The sequence below is a fragment of the Esox lucius genome, chromosome 2, assembly GCF_011004845.1.
Source record: "Esox lucius isolate fEsoLuc1 chromosome 2, fEsoLuc1.pri, whole genome shotgun sequence".
NCBI lineage: Eukaryota > Metazoa > Chordata > Actinopteri > Esociformes > Esocidae > Esox > Esox lucius.
This window is the reverse complement of record NC_047570.1, coordinates 39,257,982-39,282,890: the sequence shown is the minus strand read 5'-3', so window position 1 is coordinate 39,282,890 and position 24,909 is coordinate 39,257,982. Positions and strand designations below refer to the sequence as shown.

Sequence of the window (24,909 nt, the reverse complement as noted above, 5' to 3'; positions counted from 1 at the left end):
CTGGAGTCATGCAGGACCTTGATGGAGAACCCTAACCCAGCTGATGACATACAGGAGCTTAAATGGAAAATCCATTGCTAGACACTATTCAAGGTGTTTCTCAGTCGCCCTACATAATTCTGAATTATTGGAGGTGTTTCAGACATAATTATGCGTCCCAGCAGTATTTTTTACATGTTGTGCCCGGACTTGACATCACTGGTTGGTTGAGCATGCCTTCTGATCTATAAAAGAATGGAATGATGTAATATAGCATTTATTGTGATCTTTGCATTTTGCTGACTGACTGATCACACTAGTGGCAAACATGGTTGTACTTGTTCAATAGAGCCAATGGCTTGCTTCAGCAATATTCCTATTGACCACATCATTGCAGGATAGCCAGGTTGACAAATGTTCTCATACTTTGTAAAGACTACAAACCAATTCCCAACCTTGAAGGTAGGCTTTTCAAAATGGGGGACGGTACTGGATTTTACAGATTCCCTGGAGCTCACTAACTAGCTATCCTTTTGAGTTTGTAAAACAGCGATTGTGACTGATGATTCCTCATTCCAAGAAGAACTGGACATTGATATGAATACAGGATATTCTGGTCAACTTCCCACCAAGAAATGGTGATGGAATGTTTCTACCAGAGAAATGCATAAATGCTAATGTAAAAGGTATATACAAAATTATTAAATATTAAATTGGACAAGTAGTGGCAGCATATCTTGAAATGTGTGAGTCTGATGTCGGTATGCATGTGAGTGTATCTGTGTGTGAATCTTACACAAGTGTGTATACACATTAAGTAGAGGCCTCTATAAATCAGACTGGTGCCTAGGATTGTTTAATCCAGCGCTATCAGCAAGTGGAAGGAAGTGACATCATTATGCAAGGCGCTCTACACAATGCTATTATTAGATCTATAAACCCCTGGAACCTAACAGCTGGGCAGTGTGTGCAGCTGTGGAGAGGCCACAGGGTTAGGAAGCAGATCAACTCTTGATGAACACAGATATCATATCTCTCTCTGTTGTCATGGAAGCACGGTGTCTGCATATTAATGAAGCATGCTTTTAAATCTGCACACTCCCAGCTCAGGGAGACAACCTCCCAAAACCGACTGAATTTAATTGCATTTTCTTTGATAATTCATTTCAAAAAGTAATTGACAGGACTCAAAGAAAATGAAGAACGGCCAATGCCATCAATCTAAATTCGTTGTGTTTTAATCTGAGAGTATATGATGAAAAAACACGATATAAAGTATTAACATCAGTAGGCCTACTGTTGTTATAAATATTCATTATAAATACTAAGTTATTCTGTGATTTGTTGGGGCTTTAGAAGTACAATGTAAATGCAGTCAGATCATCGTACCGTCCATTAACACAAATGCACATAATTTCGGTCATTTCATTGTATCTAGACCATAGAAGCATCGCTGCACTTTTATCAAAAAGGGAAAATGAAATGTTTGCCAATGAAAATAAACGTAGCCTACAGTAAGTGACGTAGGGTCGAATGTTGTGAGTGCGTATACGTATTTGGCAGACATCCTCACTGGTACAGGCTGCACCAGAATGATCGGTTTGCTTTCTGTTTTGTTTGCCTTCTGTGTTGTTAGCTGTTGGATTTGACTAACAGAATGATATCGGACGAACATAACTAAACGCTGAATTTGTGAAGATGCCAAAACATTTGAATATAATGTCTTAGCGTCAAGTAATAGATCAGTGCTGGTTTATATTTAGCAGGTGAGTCCAGCTAATTTGCGAAGTGGATGACTGTAAAGTACTTTTTGTCGTTTTGCGACGTTCTTCTTAATATGTACAAAAAGTTGTTATAATCATGTTGGGTAACATGACTACTAATATAATTTTAAGGATGGGAAAACAAGTGTAAGACTTCCTTATTATGGCAATGTTTCTAAGTTCCGTTGCGCATGTACAACTATCGAGTGAAAGGTGGGACTTGTAGTTTCTCTGCTTCGGAAACGTCATCCTTGCAGTGACTTCTAATTTAACCAACCGGACTGGTTCTGCTTTCCACGAAGAAAAGGCTCGTTTCAGTGCGCCTATTCTTTGATTTGTACTTACACAAAAAAAATGTAATAACTAAACTTATTTGAATAAAATGTATCGTAATTAGCTACGGAAATTATTAAAAAGTAAAACAAAAAAACTGGAGCGACCTTGGTAGGGCCACTACTCGCCCTATTTGGAGCAGTGGGTAGTGTGCCCGCCTAGGAAGCTGAAGGATGTGGGTTCGAGACACTGCCCTGCCAGACGCTACATTGGTGTCAGAAGTGGGATTGGCCCGGATGGCCATCGGAGAGGCGTGTCTCTGTGAGAGACTTGGTAGAGTGAAGCGTGAGGAGACGCTCTCCTGTTTGGTGGGGGCAGTGTAGCGACCTTGGTAGGGCCACTACTCGCCCCTCCAAATGGGATGTCCTTATTTGGAGCAGTGGGTAGTGTGCCTGCCTGGGGAGCCAAAGGTCACAGGTTCAAGACATTGCCCTGCCAGACGCTACAAAACTATTACAAATATAAATTACATAAGATTGAATTATATCACATTAGTTTATATACTCGTCTTACATTGAGCAGGACCATTAGAATGAAAGCTTCAGGGACACACGTGAAGATGACAGATACTCTGACTGGGAGAATAGGATGTGTGTATACTACCTGTATGCAAGGATGTCACCGTCATTGGATCCTGGGATTTTCACTCTTTTCTGGGCGTGTTAAATTGACCTGACAGTAATATTGACCTGACCCCTGTTCCACCCTATATCTACGCCCTTGCTGGTACTTGTAAAATAGGAGAGGTATACTTAAGCACCCACCTTGTTTGATGTATGATGTTAATTTGTTGAGTTCCAGATGAAAGCTGTGATGCATGATCACTATGTCTCAGCCCCAAGATAAGGATGGGAATGGAAGGTAGGCCTGTTGCATGTGCATGACTCAGGAAATAAATGCATAGAACAGCCTGGAGTTGAGGAGGCCTGACTCTTCATTTGCATGGATAATAAGCTTCAGTGTTTTGCCAAAGCACATGGTTTAACTTAATGTTTAACTGGCCACAGTGTTTGTATGGGGAGATGGCGACCAGGTGTCATGACCACTATCTCACAACATGATTTGGTTGTTTTCAGCCCACACTGCACACAGCTGTACATGGACATCCCGTCCTCATGTCTGCCCATCGTTTATTCCTCTCTTTACAACATCACCTTCATGGGACTGGAGAAACTACACCCCTTTGATGCAGGGAAGTGGGGGAAAGTCATCCGCTTCCTAAAAGGTACAGTTGGTTATTTATGTAGTAGGATGATGAACAGGTAGAGTAGGTTAGTTATGTGGTAGGATGATGGACAGGTAGAGTAGGTTAGGTATGTTGTAGGATGATGGACAGGTACAGTAGGTTAGTTAAGTAGTAGGATGATGGACAGGTACAGTAGGTTAGTTATGTGGTAGGATGATGGATAGGTACAGTAGGTTAGTTATGTTGTAGGATGATGGACAGGTACAGTAGGGTAGTTAAGTAGTAGGATGATGGACAAGTACAGTAGGTTAGTTATGTGGTAGGATGATGGATAGGTACAGTAGGTTAGTTATGTAGTAGGATGATGGACAGGTACAGTAGGTTAGTTATGTGGTAGGATGATGAACAGGTAGAGTAGGTTAGTTATGTGGTAAGATGATGGATAGGTACAGTAGGTTAGTTATGTAGTAGGATGATGGATAGGTACAGTAGGTTAGTTATGTAGTAGGATGATGGATAGGTACAGTAGGTTAGTTATGTAGTAGGATGATGGACAGGTACAGTAGGTTAGTTATGTGGTAGGATGATGGAAAGGTATAGTAGGTTAGTTATGTAGTAGGATGATGGACAGGTACAGTAGGTTAGTTATGTGGTAGGATGATGAACAGGTAGAGTAGGTTAGTTATGTGGTAAGATGATGGATAGGTACAGTAGGTTAGTTATGTGGTAGGATGATGAACAGGTACAGTAGGTTAGTTATGTAGTAGGATGATGGACAGGTATAGTAGGTTAGTTATGTGGTAGGATGATGGACAGGTACAGTAGGTTAGTTATGTAGTAGGATGATGGACAGGTATAGTAGGTTAGTTATGTGGTAGGATGATGGACAGGTACAGTAGGTTAGTTATGTAGTAGGATGATGGACAGGTATAGTAGGTTAGTTATGTGGTAGGATGATGGACAGGTACAGTAGGTTAGTTATGTAGTAGGGAGATAAAAAGGTACAGTAGGTTTTGAGTGAATGGTAGCCCAGGTTTCTGGTCTAGCTATTGAACATGTAGCCCTCATTGCTAGGTATTAATTTTTTTTATCATTAGCTGATGCTGTTATGCAGCTTGTCTACATTTATTATTAACTGAATACATTTAAATGCGGGAAGTGGATGAATTGGTTTTACACCCCAACTCTTATGAAATGAGGGAATTCACGTAACACAAATTGCATGACATACTGTGAGATACATACATACATAGACAGATTCAGCAGGTGAGGCGTGATGGGAGATGAAGGGTATTTTTGCAATGAACCAGATGTTCGCCAAAGTGCAGATTTTCAGTGAGCAGAATGAGAGATCTACCAGGTTCATTTTGTTAAATAATTTGGTAACAACTTGTCTCTTTGTGTATTTAGTGGAGGACAGTTAACCAGAATGTGAAGGTCACAGTGATGAAGGGGTGGCTGCTGGGAAATGACAGCTATTGAGGAGAGTCCAAACACTACATCTCTGTTGTGGAGGATTGATATGATGGGGATTTTTACAAGGATATACAGTGGATATAAAAAGTCTATACACCCCTGTTAAAATGGCAGGTTTTTGTGATATAAAAGAATGAGACAAAGATAAATCATGTCAGAACTTTTCACTCTTTTAATTTGACCTATAATGTGAACAATTCAATTGAAAAACAAACTGAAATCTTTCGAGGAGGGAAAATGAAAAATAAAAACCTTACAATAACCTAGTTGCACAAGTGTGCACACCCTCTTATAACTGGGGATGTGGCTGTGTTCAGAATTAACCAATCACATTCTAACTCATGTTAAATAGAAGTCATAATTTAAAGTGACTCTGATTAATCACAAGTACATTTCAGCTGTTCGAGTAGGATTTTCCTGACATTTTCTTAGTTGCATCATAGAGCAAAAGTCATGGTCCGCAGAGAGCTTCCAAAGCATCAGAGGGATCTCATTGTTGAAAGATATCAGTCAGGAGAAGGGTACAAAAGAATTTCCAAAGCATTAGATATACCATGGAACAAAGACAGTCATCATGAAGTGGAGAAAATATGGCACAACAGAGACATTACCAAGAACTGGATGTCCCTTCAAAATGGATGAAAAGACAAGAAGAGAACTGGTCAGGGAGGCTTCTAAGAGGGCTACAGCAACATTAAAGGAACTGCAGGAATTTCTGGCAAGTACTGGCTGTGTGCTACAGGTGACAACATTTTCCCGTATTCTTCATATGAATAGGTTGAGTGGCAAGATAGAAGCCTATTCTTACAAAGAAAATCATCCAAGCCCGGCTGAAGTTTGCAAAAACAAACAGCAAGTCCCCCAAAAGCATGTGCGAAAATGTGTTATGGTCTGATGAAACCAAGGTTGAACTTTTTGGCCATAATTCCAAAAGGTATGTTTGGCACAAAAACAACACTGCATATCACGCAAAGAACACCATACCCACAGTGAAGCATGGTGGTGGCAGCATCATACTTTGGGGCTGTTTTTCTTCAGCTGGAACCGGGTCCTTAGTCAGGGTGAAGGGAATTATGAACAGTTCCAAATACCAGGCAATTTTGGCACAAAAACTTCAGGCATCCGTAAGAAAGCTGAAGATGAAGTTCACCTTTCAGCATGACAATGACCCAAAGCACACATCAAAATCCACAAAAGCATGGCTTCACAAGGAGATTAATGTTTTGAAATGTCCCAGCCAGAGCCCAGACCCGAATCCTATTGAACATCTGTGGGGTGATCTGAAGAGGGCTGTGTACAGGAGATGTCCTTGCCATCTGACAGATTATTGCCACGTCAAGATGTGCCATGCTAATAGACTCCTACCAAAAAAGACTGAGTGCTATAATAAAATCAAAAGGTGCTTCAACAAAGTATTAGTTTAAGGGTGTGCACACTAATGCAACCAGGTTATTGTGAGTTTTTTATTTTTCCCCCTCAAAGATTTCAGTTTGTTGTTCAATTGAATTGTTCACGTTATAGGTCACATTAAAAGTGGAAAAAGTTCTGACATGCTTTATCCTTGTCTCATTCTTCTACATCACAAGAACCTGGCATTTTAACAGGGGTGTGTAGACTTTTTATATCCACTGTACCTGGCAGCTTGGTTAAAAGATGCCTTTTTGTAGAACCTGTTCTGGATTAAAATTAAGACCGAATGTGGGAGAAATGGGTAACGCATGCGAGTATACATTACAGCCATGCTGAGGTACTTGTACGTGTCGACACACTTTGACCCAGTCTGGCAGACATCGGCCGTACCTAGGCCGAGGAACGAGCACATCAGCAATGCCTGCAAGACACATGCTGTGACACGCCAAATACATGAAATCATCAGAAAACTGTAAAATCTAATGCAATTATACAAGATTCTATTTCTCACAACAAAAAAATTCTCACCCACTTTGAGATTGACCACAGGAAATTAATTGGTTGGTCTTAAAATGTTCTTCCCTCAGAGGACAAGATTATAACTGATGGCAGAATCGTAGAGGCTCGGGAGGCGACCGAGGACGACCTACTTGTCGTTCACACCAAACGCTACCTCAGCCGTCTGAAGGTATCTGGCTGTATGTTAATGTCTGAGGTCCGCCTTGCCGGTAATGTCAAAATTGCAGAATGGTGATAAATAAAGACGTTCCAGGCAGAGATTTTAGTTTTTGTTCTTTTATGTAAAGCCTTTTTTTTTAGCAAGCCTTTTTTTGTGTACAAACAAAAAATGAAATAATCCACAAAGGGAATAACTCAGCTCAGTCATTTAAGTCCATTAAGGTTTAACTAAGGCATGTCCAGGCAGCAGTTAACATGAACTTAAAAATATAAGGCAAAAGAAAGCCAGTCGTCACTCATATTCTGCCCCTAAGGGACATTAGCCTGACTTGCAAGGAGCACTAGGTCTGTACAAGAGAGACATGTTCTAATAACTACTGCTAACCAGTGAACTACCGTAACAGTTTAATAAGAAGCGAATTAAAGACGAGAACTGTCGTTTTCTCACTTGTGGCTGTTGCCTCCTGTAGCGAGGAGCGCTGCGCCCCATCCCGGAGGTGATTAGCAGCACTTGTTTTATAATGGACATGGAGAGAGGCAGTTACTTTCCCAGGTGTTCCCTGTTATGTCAGACTCCCCTATACTCACATGCTGGGTCTGCTGCCGGGTCTTACATTCCCCCCTTTCACAGTTAGTAGTGATACCTGAGCAGACTGAATGTATCTGGTTGTATGTTAGTAGTGATACCTGAGTAGACTGAATGTATCTGGTTGTATGTTAGTAGTGATACCTGAGCAGACTGAATGTATCTGGTTGTATGTTAGTAGTGATACCTGAGCACACTGAATGTATCTGGTTGTATGTTCGTAGTGATACCTGAGCAGACTGAATGTATCTGGTTGTATGTTAGTAGTGATACCTGAGTAGACTGAATGTATCTGGTTGTATGTTAGTAGTGATACCTGAGCACACTGAATGTATCTGGTTGTATGTTAGTAGTGATACCTGAGCAGACTGAATGTATCTGGTTGTATGTTCGTAGTGATACCTGAGCAGACTGAATGTATCTGGTTGTATGTTAGTAGTGATACCTGAGTAGACTGAATGTATCTGGTTGTATGTTAGTAGTGATACCTGAGCAGACTGAATGTATCTGGTTGTATGTTAGTAGTGATACCTGAGTAGACTGAATGTATCTGGTTGTATGTTAGTAGTGATACCTGAGCACACTGAATGTATCTGGTTGTATGTTAGTAGTGATACCTGAGCAGACTGAATGTATCTGGTTGTATGTTAGTAGTGATACCTGAGCAGACTGAATGTATCTGGTTGTTTTCATCCAATCTAGTGGTCCCTGATTGTGGCATCCATCACAGAGATCCCACCCCTCGTGTTCCTTCCTAACTTCCTGGTTCAGAGGAGAGTTTTGCGACCACTCAGGACCCAGACTGGAGGCACCATCATGGTAGATAGATCCTTTACTGGTCTCCTTCCCCAGCTCTGTGTGTGTGGCTCCTTCCCCAGCTCTGAATGTATCTGGTTGTATGTTAGTAGTGGGCTCCTTCCCCAGCTCTGTGTGTGTGGCTCCTTCCCCAGCTCTGTGTGTGTGGCTCCTTCCCCAGCTCTGTGTGTGTGGCTCCTTCCCCAGCTCTGTGTGTGTGGCTCCTTCCCCAGCTCTGTGTGTGTGGCTCCTTCCCCAGCTCTGTGTGTGTGGCTCCTTCCCCAGCTCTGTGTGTGTGGCTCCTTCCCCAGCTCTGTGTGTGTGGCTCCTTCCCCAGCTCTGTGTGTGTGGCTCCTTCCCCAGCTCTGTGTGTGTGGCTCCTTCCCCAGCTCTGTGTGTGTGGCTCCTTCCCCAGCTCTGTGTGTGTGGCTCCTGCCCAGCTCTGTGTGTGTGGCTCCTTCCCCAGCTCTGTGTGTGTGGCTTCTTCCCCAGCTCTGTGTGTGTGGCTTCTTCCCCAGCTCTGTGTGTGTGGCTCCTTCCCCAGCTCTGTGTGTGTGGCTCCTGCCCAGCTCTGTGTGTGTGGCTCCTGCCCAGCTCTGTGTGTGTATTCAAACATGCTAATGTCTGTATCAACAGTTCCATCAGCCAGATATATTGGCTTAGATGGGCTGCTCTCTGCCTCAGGGCTTAAATGTACATTGACATTTGAGTCTTTTAGTCCTGTCCAGGGTGACTATAGTCAGTCCATTCAACTTAACATCAGTCACATGCATTTATCCCTCCCCTGTGTCAGTATGTGAAGACCAGGGTTTGGCCCAGAGGCTTTAGAAGGTGAAGATGATTTTAAGAAATATGTTCTTTTTTTGTATAGAGTCCAAGAGGACAAGTTGACTTTATTTATTCATGAATTAATTCTGTGATGATGGTGGTGATAATGAATAGATAAGGGAGACCCATTATCAGCAACCATCAGTCCTGTGTTTCAATGGCACATTGTGTTTGCTGATCCAAGCTTATCATTTTAAAAAGCTAATTGATCATTAGAAAACCATTTTGCAATTATGTTAGCACAGCCGGAAACTGTTGTGCTGATTAAAGTAGCAATAAAACTGGCCTTCTTTAGGCTAGTTGAGTATCTGAAGCATCAGCAATTGTGGGTATGATTACAGGCTCAACCTTCTTTTGAAACTTGTCAGTCTATTCATGTTTTGAGAAATGAAGGCTATTCATTGTGATACATTTCCAAGAAACTGAATAACTGCAACTGAAATTTAGGGATAGCAGCAATGAGGTTCCCAAGGTAGACATGTTCACGTAACAACTGACAAAAGTACAATGGCAATTCTAAATGTGCAGTGCAGGCAAATTAAAAGTGTACTAGTCCCATTCAATATTAGATGTGTACTTCCCCCTTAACAGAACAGCGCAAACTGTCTCTAACCAGAATAGAAAGAGGAGTGGGAGGCTCCGGTGCACAACTGAACAGGAGGACAAATACATTAGAGTGTCTAGTTTAAGAAACAGACGCCTCACAGGTCCTCAACTGGCAGCTTCATTAAACAGTACCCGCAAAACACCAGTCTCAACATCAACAGTGAAGAGGTGATTCCGAGATGCTGGCCTTCTAGGCTGAGTCACAAAAAAACGCTGCGCTGTGGGTGCGCTGTGCCCGAGCCATGTGACACATCAACTAGACTGACAAGTCTGTCAGAGCTGCAAGGACACTGGTCCAACAGGGACGGACGTTGTTGAGAAGTGAGTGAAGTGTCATTGAAAGGTCCATGGCCATTGTCATAACAACACATATACATGTTCTCAGACTGCTCCCAAACCACCAGCCTTTTCATTATACACCAGGTTGCATCTGGATCCCTTTCTAGATCAGTATCCAGATCAATATCCACACCTGATCCCATACTAAATCCAGGCCATATCAGATCCCATCTTATATCCAGTCAGTATCAGATCCCTTCTCAAATCCAGTCCATATCAAATCCCATCTTATATCCAGTCCATATCAGACCTCATCTCATATCCACTCAATATCAGACCCCATCTTACATCCAGTCAATATCAAATCCCATCTTAAATCCTGTCAATGTCAGATCGCATCTTAAATCTAGTCCTAATCAAACCGATGGATGGACTATATTTGAGTATTTAAAATACAAAATAGTATTTTGTCATTTGTATTTGATAGGGTTGATGAAATTGACATAGTATTTTGTATAAAAATACTTTAGTGTTTTGTATTTTGTAGTTTAAAAATACTGTAAAGTACTTTGTGTGACGTGTACATGATGACATCACAAAATGTCTCTGATTGGTGCCTACTCAGTAATTTGCCCAGACTGGTTGTGATCAGAACAGAAAATGTATCCAAACCCGAAGAAGAAGGTCAAGGTGAGAAACGTGTAGGTTACCAGCTTTCCATTGTTTTTACCATAAACTGCTAAAAAAAAAAATCAGTTCATGTTTTGGTATTCCTTTTAGTAGTCTAGGCTAAATAGTTTACCAATTTACGTAATGTTCTAGCTAACTATCTGACCCAAGTAGCAGCCCTCACAGTTAATGTTAGCTTGCAACTACAGCATATGTTGTTTTTGTCGGTTGTGCACAAAAAATAAAATAACGCGTTTCAGTGTTGTCCAACATTACATTATAATGCCACGATATAGTGTAACTTGTTAAATGCACACGCGTGTGCTTTATTGTCATTAACACTCACTCAATCACATGCTTACTCTCTCACTCACAAGATCATTTGCATTGGGAGGACATTTCAATGGGCAACTTTAGGGAGCAACACATTTCTATGTATATAGGTGCATGTTTCCATCCTGTCTACAAAAATGGATTCCCTGCGTTTAGCATGATGTTTACTAGTCCTTTAAAGCCATAGTGCTGATCTGGTTTAAAGCCAATGTACTGATCTGGTCTGTTGTCTACACTGTTAACTAATATCTGTTTGTTATAGGCTGGGAAGCTGGCAGTAGACAGAGGCTGGGCCATCAATGTAGGTGAGTTCTGTGTCCTCGTCATTCGATTTCGACAGTACACACTGTCCAACAAATGATCAAACTACCAGCCTCTAAACACATTTTCCAATCAAATAGTCAAACCAACAACCTCTACTCACAATGTGTTATCAAATAATGAAACTAACCAGCCTCTCAATGTAATGCCCCAATGAAAAGTTAAACTACAAATATCTAAAAATACTGTCCAATCCAATAATTAAACTAACGGCTTCAAATAACACTGTCTGAACAAATAATCAAACTTCCAGCCTCTAAGCATACTGTTCTATCAAATAATCAAACTACCAGCCTCTAAACATACTGTACTATCAAATAATCAAACTACCAGCCTCTAAACATACTGTACTATCAAATAATCAAACTACCAGCCTCTAAACATACTGTACTATCAAATAATCAAACTACCAGCCTCTAAACATACTGTACTATCAAATAATCAAACTTCCATTCTATACTCTCATCATATAATATTCCTGCATTCTAAATGTGCCTTAGCCAGAGTAGGAATCCTTTTAAGACCACAGTAAACTAGACAGGTGTGACCTGATCTTAGATTCATTCTCTTCCGCTGAGACCCTTTAGACACAAGGCCCTTGCTTTAACTTCCTGTTCTGGATGAATGGGTTTCATCCAATTAAAACCCTGCCTCTCCATTCCTCCTGTCACCGTGGTTACATCCTCCAAGTCCTTTAGAAGCCATGGAACAACAACCCTCAATCCTGTCTGATGTTAGTGCCCATTGTAGTTCCACAGGGGACCTAGCCTGTGCGCTCAATACCAACATTTACACTGAGTTGGTCACAAGGGAACAATTCTCGGTTACTCTGGGGTCTGTTGTCCTGTCCTTTCACAGAATAATGTTGTAATAGGCCTGGCACCTTTCCGTCTGACTGTCTTCTAGGCGGGGGGTTTCACCACTGTTCCAGTGATAGGGGAGGAGGATTCTGTGCTTATGCAGATATCACCTTAGCGATCAAGGTACGAACATTAACTATTGTAGACAGAGACATTGAAAATGAGTTAAAGGTAACATGTCTGTCTGTCTTTTCTAGTTCCTGTTTGACAGGGTTGACAGAATCTCTAGAGCTACCATCATAGATTTGGATGCACACCAGGTGAGCGGTGATGTCACTTTCTCTCTGACGTTATTGTCTCAGCAGCCAACATTGCATCCTATTTGCTGTCTTACCCTTTGAGCACTTTATATTCTGACTGCGGTATTACCTCCGCCACCCTCACTACCTCTGACCCCTCTGCCAGCTTCACTACCTCTGACCCCTCTGCCAGCTTCACTACCTCTGACCACTCTGCCAGCTTCACTACCTCTGACCACTCTGCCAGCTTCACTACCTCTGACCACTCTGCCAGCTTCACTAAAACTGACCCCTCTGCCAGCTTCACTACCTCTGACCACTCTGCCAGCTTCACTACCTCTGACCCCTCTGCCAGCTTCACTACCTCTGACCACTCTGCCAGCTTCACTAAAATTGACCCCTCTGCCAGCTTCACTACCTCTGACCACTCTGCCAGCTTCACTACCTCTGACCACTCTGCCAGCTTCACTAAAACTGACCCCTCTGCCAGCTTCACTAAAACTGACCCCTCTGCCAGCTTCACTACCTCTGACCCCTCTGCCAGCTTCACTACCTCTGACCCCTCTGCCAGCTTCACTAAAACGGACCCCTCTGCCAGCTTCACTAAAACGGACCCCTCTGCCAGCTTCACTACCTCTGACCACTCTGCCAGCTTCACTACCTCTGACCACTCTGCCAGCTTCACTACCTCTGACCCCTCTGCCAGCTTCACTACCTCTGACCCCTCTGCCAGCTTCACTGAAACGGACCCCTCTGCCAGCTTCACTAAAACTGACCACTCTGCCATTTTCACTAAAACTGACCCCTCTGCCAGCTTCACTAAAACGGACCCCTCTGCCAGCTTCACTACCTCTGACCCCTCTGCCAGCTTCACTACCTCTGACCCCTCTGCCAGCTTCACTAAAACGGACCCCTCTGCCAGCTTCACTAAAACTGACCCCTCTGCCTGCTTCACTACCTTTGACCCCTCTGCCAGCTTCACTAAAACGGACCCCTCTGCCAGCTTCACTAAAACGGACCCCTCTGCCAGCTTCACTACAACGGACCCCTCTGCCAGCTTCACTAAAACTGACCCCTCTGCCAGCTTCACTACCTCTGACCCCTCTGCCAGCTTCACTACCTCTGACCCCTCTGCCAGCTTCACTACCTCTGACCCCTCTGCCAGCTTCACTAAAACGGACCCCTCTGCCAGCTTCACTAAAACTGACCACTCTGCCAGCTTCACTAAAACTGACCCCTCTGCCAGCTTCACTAAAACTGACCCCTCTGCCAGCTTCACTAAAACTGTCCACTCTGCCAGCTTCACTAAAACTGACCCCTCTGCCAGCTTCACTACCTCTGACCACTCTGCCAGCTTCACTACCTCTGACCACTCTGCCAGCTTCACTACCTCTGACCACTCTGCCAGCTTCACTAAAACTGACCCCTCTGCCAGCTTCACTACCTCTGACCACTCTGCCAGCTTCACTACCTCTGACCCCTCTGCCAGCTTCACTACCTCTGACCACTCTGCCAGCTTCACTAAAATTGACCCCTCTGCCAGCTTCACTACCTCTGACCACTCTGCCAGCTTCACTACCTCTGACCACTCTGCCAGCTTCACTAAAACTGACCCCTCTGCCAGCTTCACTAAAACTGACCCCTCTGCCAGCTTCACTACCTCTGACCCCTCTGCCAGCTTCACTACCTCTGACCCCTCTGCCAGCTTCACTAAAACGGACCCCTCTGCCAGCTTCACTAAAACGGACCCCTCTGCCAGCTTCACTACCTCTGACCACTCTGCCAGCTTCACTACCTCTGACCACTCTGCCAGCTTCACTACCTCTGACCCCTCTGCCAGCTTCACTACCTCTGACCCCTCTGCCAGCTTCACTGAAACGGACCCCTCTGCCAGCTTCACTAAAACTGACCACTCTGCCATTTTCACTAAAACTGACCCCTCTGCCAGCTTCACTAAAACGGACCCCTCTGCCAGCTTCACTACCTCTGACCCCTCTGCCAGCTTCACTACCTCTGACCCCTCTGCCAGCTTCACTAAAACGGACCCCTCTGCCAGCTTCACTAAAACTGACCCCTCTGCCTGCTTCACTACCTTTGACCCCTCTGCCAGCTTCACTAAAACGGACCCCTCTGCCAGCTTCACTAAAACGGACCCCTCTGCCAGCTTCACTACAACGGACCCCTCTGCCAGCTTCACTAAAACTGACCCCTCTGCCAGCTTCACTACCTCTGACCCCTCTGCCAGCTTCACTACCTCTGACCCCTCTGCCAGCTTCACTACCTCTGACCCCTCTGCCAGCTTCACTAAAACGGACCCCTCTGCCAGCTTCACTAAAACTGACCACTCTGCCAGCTTCACTAAAACTGACCCCTCTGCCAGCTTCACTAAAACTGACCCCTCTGCCAGCTTCACTAAAACTGTCCACTCTGCCAGCTTCACTAAAACTGACCCTTCTGCCTGCTTCACTACCTCTGACCCCTCTGCCAGCTTCACTACCTCTGACCCCTCTGCCAGCTTCACTACCTCTGACCCCTCTGCCAGCTTCACTAAAACTGACCCCTCTGCCAGCTTCACTAAAACTGACCACTCTGCCAGCTTCACTAAAACTGACCACTCTGCCAGCTTCACTAAAACTGACCCCTCTGCCAGCTTCACTAAAACTGTCCAATCTGCCAGCTTCACTAAAACTGACCCTTCTGCCTGCTTCACTACCTCTGACCCCTCTGCCAGCTTCACTACCTCTGACCCCTCTGCCTGCTTCACTAAAACTGACCCCTCTGCCAGCTTCACTAAAACTGACCACTCTGCCAGCTTCACTAAAACTGACCACTCTGCAAGCTTCACTACCTCTGACCACTCTGCAAGCTTCACTACCTCTGACCACTCTGCCAGATTCACTAAAACTGACCACTCTGCAAGCTTCACTACCTCTGACCACTCTGCCAGCTTCACTAAAACTGACCAGGACCACTATACTGTGTTAGTAGGGCCTCAGTAAGGAGTCATGATAATATAGTAGATTCACTTTAGACTGGAAGCCTGCTAATTAGCATTTTTAGCTCTAATGTTGTGTTCTAATGAGCCACGTCCTCCCAATTATCTCCGAAAAGTTTTTTTTTTAAGTCAAGGTTCTGCTTTCCAAGGCCCCTGGCTGCTGTCCAGAATAATATGATATTCATACTGAGGCTTTAGACCAAATTGCACACTATTCACTACGATATTAATACTGAGGCTTTAGACCAAATAGCACACTATTCACTACGATATTAATACTGAGGCTTTAGACCAAATAGCACACTTCACAGTAGAGCCCTAGGGTCCATCAGGCTCTGGTCTAAAGTAGAGCACTCTTTAGGGAACCGGGTATAATTTGGCCCTGGTTCAGTAATATTATTCAGTCAGTATATGGACTGAACCTGAGATCTACACACATTGATAGAGACGCCACTGTGTTAATAATTAGAGAACCCAAGAGGGAATCTGCATTAAGGAATAAAACTCTTCTGAAAACTGCCTGATCAGCAAAGAAGAGATGGGTTGAAGGGGAGTGATAGGGTGAGGGGAGGAGGGAAGGGGCAGAGGTGATGGAAGGAGGGGAGGAGGTGGTAGTGGGGGAGGGAGGAGGGGATGAGGTGCTAGGGTGGAGTGGATGAGGGGATGAGGGGAGTGAGTTGATAGGGTGAGGGTTGGAGATGGGAAGGAAGGGAGGAGAGGATGAGGTGAGAGGGTGAGGGGAGTGAGAGAGAAAGAAAAGGGGGAGGAGGAGCAGAAGAGAGTTATCAGTACCCAGTTAAGGCTGGGTTTTATGTATGACACTGTTACTTTGAATAATACCTGTACATTATGGACTGGTGAGCAATGCAGTTTGCATAATGATGAAACACATACACCTCTCACTCTCTCTCACACACACACACACACACACACACACACACAAATCAAATTGAGGGACATTTAGTACAACTTTTTTTTTATACTTTACCTAAATAACCTAATACCTACACTTGTTGCGGTGGGTGTTGGTGTGAGTGGCAAGTTGGAACCAAATTGTTTGCAAATTTCAGAGAACCGCGGATTCAAAAAGCACCTGCATTTCGATTCTACTTCGGTTCCTAACGTTTGCATTTCAGTCGCGCATTTTACAGTCCATAAACGTTGCACTTATCTGTCAGCACCTGATATGCGGACGGCGGACCTAATGTCACGTAATTTCACGAAGAACGTCAACAAGCAGCGTGTGAGAACTGAAAAGAGACACTTCTGTTTCCATCTTGTACCATGGCTGGCCACAGTGAACGCTCGAAAGTTTGGCTTAGCTTCACAATGTAAAATGTAGCCCCTGCAGTAAAAATATTTTGTGCAAGGAAGGAAGCACTTCCAATATGATTAAGCATTTACTTCAACACAGTGTGAATTTGAAGGAATGTTCGATGTGTTGCGGTCTCCCAGTTCCAGCCACAATAACGTCCCGGATAACAGTAGCAACGTCTCAGGCTCAGGTACACAAAACACAGTAGGGCTGTCAATCTTCCTCTATAATACTATTCAAATTTAATTTCTCATTATTTTAATATTGGAGTTAAATTCAAATATTAATCCTCAAATTTAGCACATCAACTTATTGTCACTTACTGGACATCAATAGCAACCACAGCGAGCTAGCCAACGTGGAGGGTACTGAATTGTGGCAAGCTAACTTAACTAGCTAGCTAACGTGAGCATACTATACTAACGTACATGGACACCAAGCTATATATCATCATTATTATTATATATAACCTACCAACTGGTTTGTGGGTACATTAATGTCATCTACCCAGCTTGTTTGTAATTTCTCTTTAAAACTAGAAAGCGCGCTTATCACAGTGACATTAACTTAGCTGGACAACGTCATATCCCTCGACTCAATTTTTTCTGTTCTCTCTCCATTCTCTAACACAGATGAGCTGACATTCGCCTTTCATATTGAAGTTGAAGGAATGATTTCTGCAAATTATTCTAATATATATTTTGTTAGATACAAGTTCAGAGGGCACCACTATACCTCCGGTCCTATCCCATTGACCCCCTTCTGGTACAGCAACTCCTTTCGCTTTAGCCACGAGGGGAAGATGAGCAAGGAAAAAGTGGAGGATTTGTGATAAAGTGGCAATATCTGTTTGCTACGGTTGAGTTTCCATCGATTAGATTATATTTTTCTATTATTTATTTAGATAGTTTTGGTTTAATTGTTTTTGTTGATCATTCCTTATAAATGAAGGGAAATGAATCCTGTCACAGTTGACAGTTGACTGATTATAACCTAAATGTGTAAACAATATAAGTTTGGCAAATTTTCCTTCTTGAAAAAAATCTGTTTTTCTTCTCTTCCAAAAGTATTGGAATCAGAACCAGGATTCGATACGGATCAGATTCGATAAGCAGAATCGGAATTGATGAAATTGAAATGATACCCAACACCTAACCACCACCCCCCCCCGCAACTACAACCCACACCACCCCCCTGCAACTACAACCCACACCACCCCACTGCAACTACAACCCACACCACCCCACTGCAACTACAACCCACACCACCCCCCTGCAACTACAACCCACACCACCCCACTGCAACTACAACCCACACCACCCCACTGCAACTACAACCCACACCACCCCCCTGCAACTACAACCCACACCACCCCCCTGCAACTACAACCCACACCCACCCCCTTAATAGAAACTACCTTAATAGAGCTTAAAAGATCACTGAGACATTTTCTGCACTAGGTGACCTGACCAACCCCCCTGGGTTATGGAATATTAGTCATATTTTCACAGTAATGTCTTTGGATGGATGGCTAGACCATTAGCCCTCATTTTACCATGTCACTCACAGATTATCAGAAGCTAATAAATGATACAATGTCAAGGATGTAGAAGGGCCTCTGGGTAGACTGGCTCTGACATCACTTCTTCCTGTGTAGGGGAATGGCCACGAACGGGACTTCCTGGATGACAAGCGTGTTTTCATCATGGATGTCTACAATCGATACATCTACCCTAGAGACGAATACGCTAAGAGTAAGATACATCTACCCTAGAGACGAATACGCTAAGAGTAAGATACATCTCCCCTAGTGACTAATATGCTAAGAGTAAGATACATCTACCCTATTGACTAATACGCTAAGAGTAAGATACATCTACCCTAGTGACTAATACGCTAAGAGTAAGATACATCTACCCTAGTGACTAATACGCTAAGAGTAAGATACATCTACCCTAGTGACTAATACGCTAAGATACATCTACCTGGAACTCTGACCCCTGACACAACCCTGACACAGCTTTGAAGATGAATGTACGCAGTCAGTCTCTAGCAGGAAGGCTTGGAATTCTAAATGTCCTTTTTCTGGCTCTGCCTGAGAAAGATACATTGGTTTGTAAAACAGTGAAAAGAGGCCAGTGGTATATAGAACTGGCCTACAGGGGGCAGACTGACCTTTCTGTTCTGCTGCCGGGAGACATGACTGTGTGACTCTGCCCTTCACCATTCACGGGCTGCAGGGAGCAGCATACACTTCTACCCACTGTGGCACGCTAAAGTGGGTAGATTTACCTCAGTCTTTGGACATTAAATGTTTTACATTTCCATTTTATCCAAAACTACTTAAAATTGACTTATTGTGTGTTTTTTTAATGCCATTATTTTCACCTAATTAGGTGACTGTACGTTTTGTCTTTCCAAGATAAGTCTTGCAGCACCTTTAGAACCTGGTTGTCCTTTCATGTTTCTTCTCCAGGAGATGCGTCTCTGCCTTTTTTATGGTGCCCTACCCCTACATGGTGCCCTACGGCCCATCGACCTCTGGTCAAAGTAGTGCACTAAGTAAGGGTGTTAGGTGCCTTTTGGGACACACCTCTGACATTTAGATCCTTCAAACGTGGAGGTATCTCCAGAGACAGAGTGGCTGTCCTACTGAAGGCTTATTTAAAGTCCTGAAAGACATGTTGGAAAACAGCTAATGACCTCTTATTCAACACAGCTGTGGCCCCTCTAACCTGCTGTGGTTCAGGAGGATTAGGAAGAGAAGGTTACAGACCTACACCTTCACAAATGATTATGCTACATGACTCACTTGCTGAGTAACTAGGAATAATGAAGCATCTACACATTGTGTAACTGTTTAATTAACTACATTGGACGTTAGTGTATCTGTCTGAAAACGAGCCTGTCTGTCTGAACGAACACCTGTCTGTTTGCCTGCCCGTGTGTCCTAGGGGCCATAAAGCGTAAGGTGGAACTGGACTGGGGGACGCAGGATGAAGAGTATCTGCAGAAGGTGGAACTGCACTTGGAGGGTGCTCTAAACGAGGTCCGTCCAGACATCCTAGTTTACAACGCTGGGACTGATGTCCTGGATGGGGACCCTCTGGGAGGGCTGGCCATATCGCCTCAGGTATCCACACCACTGTCTGTCTGGTACACACCTGTCTGTCTTCACCACTGCTATGAAATGTACCTCTCATAGTAATTAAATGGACCTCAAGCTCTGCTGTTCTAGCATCAAGCAGAAGCTGGTTCAACCATTGGTTTGCCAATTCAGAGAGGACATTTGAACAGGTTGAGCAGAGCTGCCCCATGCGAGGCCCAAGAGACAACACGTGTCAGAACAAAGAGCTCTGGTAGGGATGTAAGATTTGAGCATAGCCTGGAGGTTAAACACCAGAAACACATCAGCCTACGATTGCCTCTACACATCCATCTGTACAGCCTTAAACTAAAACTACATGGATTTTCTTACATTTCTTTCCTTAAATCCTAGGGTTTCTATGTCTTTCCTGCCCAGACACAACCCAAAGCTATTTCAAATGAGTATAGGGAATCTCTCCATGTTTAAAACATTCCCTACCAAACAGCCTCAGGGACCCATCATGCTCGTTTTCTACCTGATCCCTCCTGCCTGTCTTCTACCTGGCCCCGCCTGCCTGTCTTCTACCTGGCCCCTCCTGTCTGTCTTCTACCTGGCCCCTCCAAGTAGAAGACAGACTGGGTGTGGATGTGTGTGTGTGTAAGGTGATATTACCATATCATCATCAATGTCTCCATTCCTCTCCACCTTTCAGGGCATAATTAGACGGGATGAGGTTGTGTTCCGGGCTGCTCAGAGGAGAGGGATCCCCATTCTGATGGTGACGTCGGGAGGCTACCAGAAGAAGACCGCTCGCATCATTGCTGACTCCATCATCAACCTACGATGCCAGGGCCTGATTGGAGGAAATGAGGATGGGGAGGGGTCAGAGGGGTGTGTGGGCGGAGTCTCTCTAATGATGTGCAGTGCTAGCTCCTCCCCTTCTTCAGTGTTAAAAGAACATGCCCCCAACACCATTTGACCGGGAAAGAATCTGCCCCCAACACTATTTGACCGGGACAGAACCTGCCCCCAAAACCATTTGACCGCAACAGAACCTGCCCCCAAAACCATTTGACCAGGACAGAACATGCCCGCAACACCATTTGAGTGGGACAGAATCTGTCCCCCAACCCCTTTTGAAAGGGAAAGAATCTTCCCCCAAAATCATATGACTGGGACAGAATCTACATAATAATAATAGTGACACTGTTCCCAGCATAATGCACTCTATTCCCAACATAATGCACCCTATTCCCAACATATTGCACCCTATTCCCAACATAATGCACCCTATTCCCAGCATAATGCACCCTATTCCCAACATAATGCACCCTATTCCCAGCATAATGCACCCTATTCCCAGCTTAATGCACCCTATTCCCAGCATAATGTACCCTATTTCCAAAATAATGTCTCCCTATTCACAACATACTACATGTTTTTCCGAACACAATTTACCCTATTCCCAGCATAATTTACCCTATTCCCAGGATAATTTACCCTATTCCCAGCATTATTTACCCTATTCCCAGGATAATTTACCCTATTCCCAGCATTATTTACCCTATTCCCAGGATAATTTACCCTATTCCCAGCATAATGCACTACATTTAGTCCTAAGGACTATAAGGTTTTATATTTGCACTAAACTGGGGGTTTCTTAACAGATATAGAATCAGACCATTGGATATCTGCAATTCCTGTCATCACTTGATAAAGAACAAAAACATTATTCTGGTATTTTTTATGTTATACGATTGTTAGAGGATTTAAAGGGAACGCTACAATTCTGAAAATTTATTTGTCAATGTTTCATTGAAAAGGAGTATCCTAAAACTCAGTCCTAAATCCTAAAACTCAGTGACCATTATCAATGACAACGAGCTTGTTGTTCTTCAAGGAAAAACAGATGTGATCTGTGCATTCCACTGCTTGCAGATCACACATTGGCACAAAATAAAGATATCAGAAAGCTTTGAAGCTATGATGGATTTTAATATTTAACCTTTGTACCGTTCATAATTATGCATTCATCCTAGATTTTTTACTGTTTCTTTAAGCAGCTCTTTAAACCCATACTCCTACACAGGTCAAAATTCCTGTAAGACGCTGAATTCTCAGTAGCTGTACAGTAATGTGATGTACATGTTTTTAACAAATGCAGAGAAATGTACAGTAAATGTTGAACAGTGTAGTTTGCATTCACTCTTGTGTCTGGTGTATTCTCACCTTTGGTGCAGCAATTTTCCCATCATATCTAAACCGTTTCTTCTCAGTTTTCCCATCATATCTAAACCGTTTCTTCTCAGTTTTCCCATCATATCTAAACCGTTTACTTCTCAGTTTTCCCATCATATCTAAACCGTTTACTTCTCAGTTTTCCCATCATATCTAAACTGTTTCTTCTCAGTTTTTCCATCATCTCTAAACTGTTTCTTCTCAGTTTTCCCATCATATCTAAACCATTTCTTCTCAGTTTCTGTCAGGGGATGCAAAGGTTTGTCCTTATCCTTCTGTAAAAAATATATTTATCCCTATCCATAAACCAGTTCATTTTCAAATAACGTTCTATTATTTTACTTCAGTGAGAAGTTCTTTTATACATTTGTTATGTAACAAAATCTTTGTATGCATGATCGGTTAAAAAAGACGATATTGAGAAGCTTCACATCTGTTTAGGTGGAGTGACAAATGAAGCATCTTCATAAGATAAAGGATTTAGGATTTTTCTTAAATTACTATTTTCTTTTTAAAGTGTGGTATCCTAAAAGTACAATTTATCTTTAATTACAATATTCCTTTTGTAGTGCCCTACTTTGGACCAAGGCCAATGGTGAATATTGTTCAATTTGGGATGCATTTTAAGTCTCTATTATTGTCCATTATGGGAGTGAATATCTGTCATTATCCTGAGCTCTACGGTCCAGTACTCCCATTGGATGACCCATTAGATGACCTTACAGTAGATCTGTCACACTAAGACCTCCCACAGGGACCATTTCATAGGCCAAGTCATGGCCTGTTGAACACAGGGACAAGCTCACTGAGACAGACGCTATCCATGACCAGCCGAGTGACCCCATCTGTAGGGGATGTGCTGGTCTCACTTCATCGATGTGATTTTCAGTCTACACGACCAGAGCAGCCCCTGCTTGATTAGTGTACAGAGATTGATGCACCTGGCTGTATCACAGAAACCAGTTTGAACCGGTTAGACTACTTTACCCAGGCAAACCTCAATCTGTCTCTGCATTAATATAATGGTGTAAGCTGAGCTATTAGACACGACACACAATTACCACAGCGTGCCATCCTTCACAGAGAGACGCAGGTTACTAGAGTACATTCCATTCAGAGTAGGTTCATCCTGAAATCATGCCATCCTTCACAGAGAGACGCAGGTTACTAGAGTACATTCCATTCAGAGTAGGTTCATCCTGAAATCATGCCATCCTTCACAGAGAGACGCAGGTTACTAGAGTACATTCCATTCAGAGTAGGTTCATCCTGACATCATGCCATCCTTCACAGAGAGACACAGGTTACTAGAGTAAATTCCATTCAGAGTAGGTTCATCCTGACATCATGCCATCCTTCACAGAGAGACGCAGGTTACTAGAGTACATTCCATTCAGAGTAGGTTCATCCTGACATGCCATCCTTCACAGAGAGACACCGGTTACTATCGTACATTCCATTCAGAGTAGGTTCATCCTGACATCATGCCATCCTTCACAGAGAGACGCAGGTTACTAGAGTACATTCCATTCAGAGTAGGTTCATCCTGACATCATGCCATCCTTCACAGAGAGACGCAGGTTACTAGAGTACATTCCATTCAGAGTAGGTTCATCCTGACATCGGTTTCAGATGTCAACTCATGCTGACTGGGAATTCCTAGTGCTTAATGTGAGCTGCTGTGTTCATAGCACGGTTATGAGTTGACATAACTGGTTGGTGTGTTCATAGGAGTTGTCATAAGAACTAGGGGGTTATAAGATTAGGACATGGTAACTGGTAGCTGTGTCTATAAGGGGTTATGAGCTGTCATGGGGAGGATGAGGGAAGGAAATGGAGTGCGTGAGTCTGTAATGAATGAACACTGGGGCCCTGGATCAGGAGTGACCAATAATAAAACAACATTGGTTTAAAGTAGTGCCATTAAAAGCTGTTTAATACATTTTAGGAGCTGTTGAAATAAATCCTATAATGTATCAGAGTAGGATTTAAAATAATGAAGAACTGAATGTAAAATCTAAAGAAAGCCTTAGCCAGGTGTTTCATGTGCTGCTGTTAAGTTGTGTTGCTGACTGGCTTTAACACTTTCTGGATTTCATTAAGGCAGCTGAGTAGCGCTAGCTTCAACGCAAGGCCTTATGGGGAGGCGTTATGTCTAAGGAATGCTAGCTTTGTCAAAACACTGTTTTTGCTCTCTTCATATGGTACTGAAGTTGGTCTGTATGTTTAAATTAACAATGATTTATTAACTCTGCATCTATGCCAAAAACTCTACTGCATCTTTCTGAGATTCTGAAGTTTTGGTGTGTTCTGCATCCAATTTAAACACTACTTCTGTGCACTGTACATATAATTAATTGTAATAAAACAAACATTTAATTGTCTTTTGCAAGAAAGTTGTTACGCAATGTGCCAACATTTTTCAGGTTGTTGGCTCAACCGGTGGACAAGACCTGGCACCACTGCGTCCACATAGACCAACAGAAGAGTCGTTTATAGCCGGCAGACCTCCAGATCCGTCTATGTGAATGTTTCTCTCAGTTGTCCCCGCCCCTATGATGTCACAGCATTCCAACACAGCTCATCACAGTTCTTATACAGTCCGCCCCTATGATGTCACTTAGTTCTCACAGTGGATCTTTGTAACTGCAAATATGAACTGCCAAAGAACCATTCTGCTATGATGCTATGTGAGGCAAACTGTCCACATACACAAATATGAAGCCACCCAATCTCTGTGTCTGAATAGAGTAGTACAGTGTGCCTGGAACACCTTTTAATATTTTATTGAAATGTCCCTTGTACCCCATATTTACAGGGTGATATTTTACCTAGTAGAATGGACTGAAAACTCATTCTCATTTGTAGCAACGACATGGGAAGACATACAGCAACATTATGCAAAAAGAAATAATTACATAATACAACACAC

The 24,909-nt window shown here is 43.3% G+C and overlaps 1 protein-coding gene and 1 long non-coding RNA gene across 2 annotated transcripts; both read left to right on the top strand.

Annotated features, from left to right (window-relative positions):
• The first annotated feature begins 1,539 nt into the window (after nt 1-1,539).
• Nucleotides 1,540-21,575, top strand: hdac11 (histone deacetylase 11). Its single transcript, XM_029124907.2, has 11 exons — nt 1,540-1,745; nt 2,877-2,936; nt 3,152-3,300; nt 6,735-6,835; nt 8,114-8,230; nt 11,184-11,226; nt 12,149-12,225; nt 12,300-12,362; nt 18,309-18,405; nt 19,606-19,784; nt 20,452-21,575. Exons 2-11 carry the CDS (start codon nt 2,893-2,895, stop codon nt 20,716-20,718), a joined length of 1,137 nt encoding a protein of 378 aa, XP_028980740.1. The 5' UTR covers nt 1,540-1,745; nt 2,877-2,892; the 3' UTR covers nt 20,719-21,575.
• Nucleotides 21,576-21,592: 17 nt separating this feature from the next.
• On the top strand, nt 21,593-24,361 carry LOC117595559. The gene is made up of 2 exons (XR_004576789.1): nt 21,593-23,379; nt 23,447-24,361. It is a non-coding gene; the product is annotated as an uncharacterized LOC117595559 (long non-coding RNA).
• The last annotated feature ends 548 nt before the right edge of the window (nt 24,362-24,909 follow it).